Below are 6,000 nucleotides of genomic sequence, written 5' to 3' on the forward strand. Positions count from 1 at the left end.
TCTCTTCTCTACCCTTCTCTACGCTGCTCTTCTCTACGCTTCTCTATGCTGCTCTTCTCTATGCTGCTCTACGCTGCTCTTCTCTACGCTGCTCTTCTCTACGCTGCTCTTCTCTACGCTGCTCTTCTCTACCCTGCTCTTCTCTACTCTGCTCTTCTCTACGCTGCACTTCTCTACGTTGCTCTTCTCTACCCTGCTCTTCTCTACTCTGCTCTTCTCTACGCTGCTCTTCTCTACGTTGCTCTTCTCTACGCTGCTCTTCCCTGCGTTACTCTTCTCTACGTTACCCTTCTCTACGTTACCCTTCTCTACGCTGCTCTTCTCTACACTGCACTTGTCTACGTTACTCTTCTCTACCCTGCTCTTCTCTACGTTACTCTTCTCCACCCTGCTCTTCTCTACTCTGCTCTTCTCTACCCTGCTCTTCTCTACTCTTCTCTACGTTACTCTTCTCTACCCTGCTCTTCTCTACTCTGCCCTTCTCTACCCTGCTCTTCTCTTCGCTGCTCTTCTCTACGTTACTCTACACTGCTCTTCTCTACTCTGCTTTTCTCTACGTTGCTCTTCTCTACGCTGCTCTACTCTGCTCTTCTCTACGTTACTCTACACTGCTCTTCTCTACGCTGCTCTTCTCTACTCTGCTCTTCTCTACTCTCATCTTCTCTATTATACTCTACTCTGCTCTTCTCTACGCTGCTATTCTCTACGCTGCTCTAACATGTCAGACTACCTCCCGTGGCCCACCGTTCCTCCACACTGTTTATTCTCTAAGCTGTCAATTCAACATATTCTTCCAGAACAAAGAACGCTGCTGCTTTCCACGTTGCTTCTAAATATGAATCCACGTTGTTTTCTCTTTTTCTACTAGTAGGATGTGTTGTTTCTGTGTTCCAGTAGGTGTTCCAGTAATAGGATGTGTTGTTTCTGTGTTCCAGTAGGTGTTCCAGTAGTAGGATGTGTTGTTTCTGTGTTCCAGTAATAGGATGTGTTGTTTCTGTGTTCCAGTAATAGGATGTGATGTTTCTGTGTTCCAGTAGTAGGGTGTGTTGTTTCTGTGTTCCAGTAGTAGAATGTGTTCTTTCTGGGTTCCAGTAGTAGGATGTGTTGTTTCTGTGTTCCAGTAGTAGGGTGTGTTGTTTCTGTGTTCCAGTAGTAGGGTGTGTTGTTTCTGTGTTCCAGTAGTAGGATGTGTTGTTTCTGTGTTCCAGTAGCAGGGTGTGTTGTTTCTGTGTTCCAGTAGTAGGGTGTGTTGTTTCTGTGTTCCAGTAGTAGGGTGTGTTGTTTGCTGTGTTCCAGTAGTAGGATGTGTTGTTTCTGTGTTCCAGTAGTAGGATGTGTTGTTTCTGTGTTCCAGTAATAGGGTGTGTTGTTTCTGTGTTCCAGTAATAGGATGTGATGTTTCTGTGTTCCAGTAGTAGGGTGTGTTGTTTCTGTGTTCCAGTAGTAGGGTGTGTTGTTTCTGTGTTCCAGTAGTAGGGTGTGTTGTTTCTGTGTTCCAGTAGTAGGATGTGTTGTTTCTGTGTTCCAGTAATAGGGTGTGTTGTTTCTGTGTTCCAGTAATAGGGTGTGTTGTTTCTGTGTTCCAGTAATAGGGTGTGTTGTTTCTGTGTTCCAGTAGTAGGATGTGTTGTTTCTGTGTTCCAGTAATAGGGTGTGTTGTTTCTGTGTTCCAGTAATAGGATGTGATGTTTCTGTGTTCCAGTAGTAGGGTGTGTTGTTTCTGTGTTCCAGTAATAGGGTGTGATGTTTCTGTGTTCCAGTAGTAGGGTGTGTTGTTTCTGTGTTCCAGTAATAGGGTGTGTTGTTTCTGTGTTCCAGAAGTAGGGTGTGTTGTTTCTGTGTTCCAGTAGTAGGGTGTGTTGTTTCTGTGTTCCAGTAGTAGGGTGTGTTGTTTGCTGTGTTCCAGTAGTAGGACGTGTTGTTTCTGTGTTCCAGTAGTAGGACGTGTTGTTTCTGTGTTCCAGTAATAGGGTGTGTTGTTTCTGTGTTCCAGTAGTAGGATGTGATGTTTCTGTGTTCCAGTAGTAGGGTGTGTTGTTTCTGTGTTCCAGTAGTAGGGTGTGTTGTTTCTGTGTTCCAGTAGTAGGGTGTGTTGTTTCTGTGTTCCAGTAATAGGGTGTGTTGTTTCTGTGTTCCAGTAATAGGGTGTGTTGTTTCTGTGTTCCAGTAGTAGGATGTGATGTTTCTGTGTTCCAGTAATAGGGTGTGTTGTTTCTGTGTTCCAGTAGTAGGATGTGTTGTTTCTGTGTTCCAGTAATAGGGTGTGTTGTTTCTGTGTTCCAGTAGTAGGATGTGTTGTTTCTGTGTTCCAGTAGTAGGGTGTGTTGTTTCTGTGTTCCAGTAGTAGGGTGTGTTGTTTCTGTGTTCCAGTAGTAGGGTGTGTTGTTTCTGTGTTCCAGTAGTAGGGTGTGTTGTTTGCTGTGTTCCAGTAGTAGGATGTGATGTTTCTGTGTTCCAGTAGTAGGATGTGTTGTTTCTGTGTTCCAGTAGTAGAATGTGTTGTTTCTGTGTTCCAGTAGTAGAATGTGTTGTTTCTGTGTTCCAGTAGTAGAATGTGTTGTTTCTGTGTTCCAGTTGTAGGATGTGTTGTTTGCTGTGTTCCAGTAGTAGGATGTGATGTTTCTGTGTTCCAGTAGTAGGATGTGTTGTTTCTGTGTTCCAGTAGTAGGATGTGTTGTTTCTGTGTTCCAGTAGTAGGATGTGTTGTTTCTGTGTTCCAGTAATAGGATGTGATGTTTCTGTGTTCCAGGTTGGCCTTCCTTCTATGACCTGGTGACGGAGGAGTCAGTCACTGTAACAGATGATTTCGCCTACGGGATGCACAGAGTTGAGACCAGCTGTAGTCAGGTAAACTGGTTCACATTATGTCACCGTTTAGTTGAAGACATTGATAACCAACTCTCTGTTACAATAGTGACCTGGTTAGATATGAGGTCCACCTAGACGTTAAAGACTAGCAGAGATAGGAGATCTGTTTTGGTGAAGGCGGAAGTAGAGACTAGATTATCGGTTCTCCTTGGAGGGGGTCACAGATTTTAGTTTTCATATTTACAATTACAACAAAATGTTGCTTGGATATTGCTGAGTAATCAGTCTGTGTGTTTCAGTGTGGTTCTCACCTCGGACACCTGTTTGATGACGGCCCCAGACCCACAGGGAAACGATACTGCATCAACTCTGCCTCTCTGGGCTTCCAGTCAGCCTCCGCCTCTAGCCCACCCAGCAACGGAGATGGGGCAGGAGCTGGGGCAGGAGCTGGAGCTGGGGCTGGAGCTGGGGCAGGAGCTGGGGCTGGAGCTGGAGCTGGAGCTGGAGCTGGAGCTGGAGCTGGGGCTGGAGCTGGAGCTGGGGCTGGAGCTGGGGCTGGAGCTGGAGCTGGGGCTGGAGCTGGGGCTGGGCCAGGTGGTGCTGTCGGGGGTAAGACTGAGCTCTGAGTAAAAGGTCTCCTTGGTCTTGGACAGGATTCAGGAATACAGGAAGTACAGGCACGGTCACTCACTCCTTATCCTAACTGGTAGCCTAGGTCCTGGTCGAAATGTTACGAACAGAACAGAGAACAGCTGGAGAATATAGGTTACACAGAACCCGAAAACAGTCAGCCAACGAGGTTACACAGAATTCGAAAACAGTCAGCCAACTAGGTTACACAGATCTGAAAACAGTCAGCCAACTCGGTTACACAGAACCCGAAAACAGTCAGCCAACTCGGTTACACAGAACCCGAAAACAGTCAGACAACTAGGTTACACAGAACCCGAAAAACAGTCAGCCAACGAGGTTACACAGAACCCGAAAACAGTCAGACAACTCGGTTACACAGAACCCGAAAACAGTCAGACAACTCGGTTACACAGAACCCGAAAACAGTCATCCAACTAGGTTACACGGAACCCGAAAACAGTCAGCCAACTAGGTTACACGGAACCCGAAAACAGTCATCCAACTAGGTTCCACAGAACCCGAAAACAGTCATCCAACTAGGTTACACAGAACCCGAAAACAGTCAGCCAACTAGGTTACACAGATCTGAAAACAGTCAGACAACTCGGTTACACAGAACCCGAAAACAGTCAGCCAACTACAGTCAGCTCAATAAGGGGCCATCAGCACCCCTTAGAAACATGTGGAACATGATGCCTCTTCTGTGCTCATGTGGGTTACACACACCCAAACACAGTCGGTCAAACACAGTCGGTCAAACACAGTCGGTCAAACAGTCGGTCAAACAGTCGGTCAAACACAGTCGGTCAAACAGTCGGTCAAACACAGTCGGTCAAACACAGTCGGTCAAACACAGTCGGTCAAACACAGTCGGTTAAACACAGTCGGTTAAACACAGTCGGTCAAACACAGTCGGTCAAACAGTCGGTCAAATGACCCCAGTGGCCATGCACCAAGCTGGCCCACCTCTGGCTCCCAGCCTTAATAAAGTCCCAGACCTCTACTGTACTCTACAACCGTCTGAGGAGACACATGTTGGGATGCAGATTCACGTTGCTCACATTGCTTTTGACCGTTTACAAGTTTAGATCATATTTTAAAGTGTATATATATATCAACTGTTATATATTTTTCTTTCTAGTATATTTAGAACTTTATGCTTTTTTTTGGGGGGGGGGGAGTGAATGAATTATATATTATTATGATTGTGTGGACATGACTTTGAAGAAAAATGTGTGTTGTTTAAAAATAAATAAAAAGTGATATTTGATACAGAGGGGTTGATAGTTTAAGGACGACGCTCCTATGAGCTGTAAAATAAACACTAAGAGGATAAATAAGCATTCTGTCCAATTATGGAGACACACACACACACACACCTACACACACACTACACACACACTACACACACACTACACACACACTACACACACACACACACACACACACACACACCAATAAGACACACACACTACACACACACCTACACACACACCTACACACACTACACACACACTACACACACACTACACACACACCTACACACACACCTACACACACTACACACACACTACACACACACCTACACACACACCTACACACACACACACACACTACACACTACACACACACACATACACACCAATAAGACAGACATACACGCACACACACTACACGCACACACACTACACACACCAATAAGACACACACACACACACACACACACACATACACACACACCAATAAGACACACACACACACACACACACATACACACACACTAGACTCCAATAAGACACACACACTACACACACCAATAAGACAGAGCAGATTGTGTTCAGTGTGAGTACAACACTAGCCTGTGTTTTTATAGGTTTCTCTTCCTGCTGTCCTTCCACTCCCTGCTGTTGGTTCTTCTATTCTCGTCTCCAGTTGAATATGTTTGTTTTTCTTGCGTTTTTTGAATCCCAGACTTGTATTGACAGAAAGTTATATTAAAATAAACCTTGACACAGTAATGTTGATGTTTTACTTGAGTTATTTGGATGTTTGTTTTTGTTGACCATGTTCGTTTTAAAATGCCATATTTGTTTGAGAGAAGAGTTGAAGACTTAAGTTTACATTTGTAGCAAACAGACCAAAATATTTGAACTTTCAAAAAGGAGACAATGAATGAGGTGCCACACCAACAGAACCTGCCTGTTGTAGGAACATTTCTCCTCTGTTAACCTGGGAGTGGACAGAACCTGCCTGTTGTAAGGACAGAACCTGCCTGTTGTAAAGACAGAACCTGCCTGTTGTAAGGACAGAACCTGCCTGTTGTAAGGACAGAACCTGCCTGTTGTAAGGACAGAACCTGTCTGTTGTAAGGACAGAACCTGCCTGTTGTAAGGACAGAACCTGCCTGTTGAAAGGACAGAACCTGCCTGTTGAAAGGACAGAACCTGCCTGTTGTAAAGACAGAACCTGCCTGTTGTAAAGACAGAACCTGCCTGTTGTAAGGACAGAACCTGCCTGTTGTAAGAACAGAACCTGCCTGTTGAAAGGACAGAACCTGCC

The 6,000-nt window shown here is 45.1% G+C and overlaps 1 protein-coding gene across 1 annotated transcript in view; it reads left to right on the forward strand.

The window, feature by feature from the left end:
• Positions 1-5,459, forward strand: part of LOC135537760 (methionine-R-sulfoxide reductase B3-like) — a gene marked incomplete at its 5' end in the record, with an annotated part of 30,042 nt that extends 24,583 nt beyond the window's left edge. Inside the window, 2 exons of the mRNA XM_064963777.1 lie at positions 2,750-2,847; positions 3,108-5,459. Coding sequence (XP_064819849.1) covers positions 2,750-2,847; positions 3,108-3,434 — 425 coding nt within the window. The remainder of the gene's footprint in view (positions 1-2,749; positions 2,848-3,107) is intronic.
• Positions 5,460-6,000: the final 541 nt, after the last annotated feature.

This window comes from Oncorhynchus masou, unplaced genomic scaffold, assembly GCF_036934945.1.
Source record: "Oncorhynchus masou masou isolate Uvic2021 unplaced genomic scaffold, UVic_Omas_1.1 unplaced_scaffold_839, whole genome shotgun sequence".
NCBI lineage: Eukaryota > Metazoa > Chordata > Actinopteri > Salmoniformes > Salmonidae > Oncorhynchus > Oncorhynchus masou.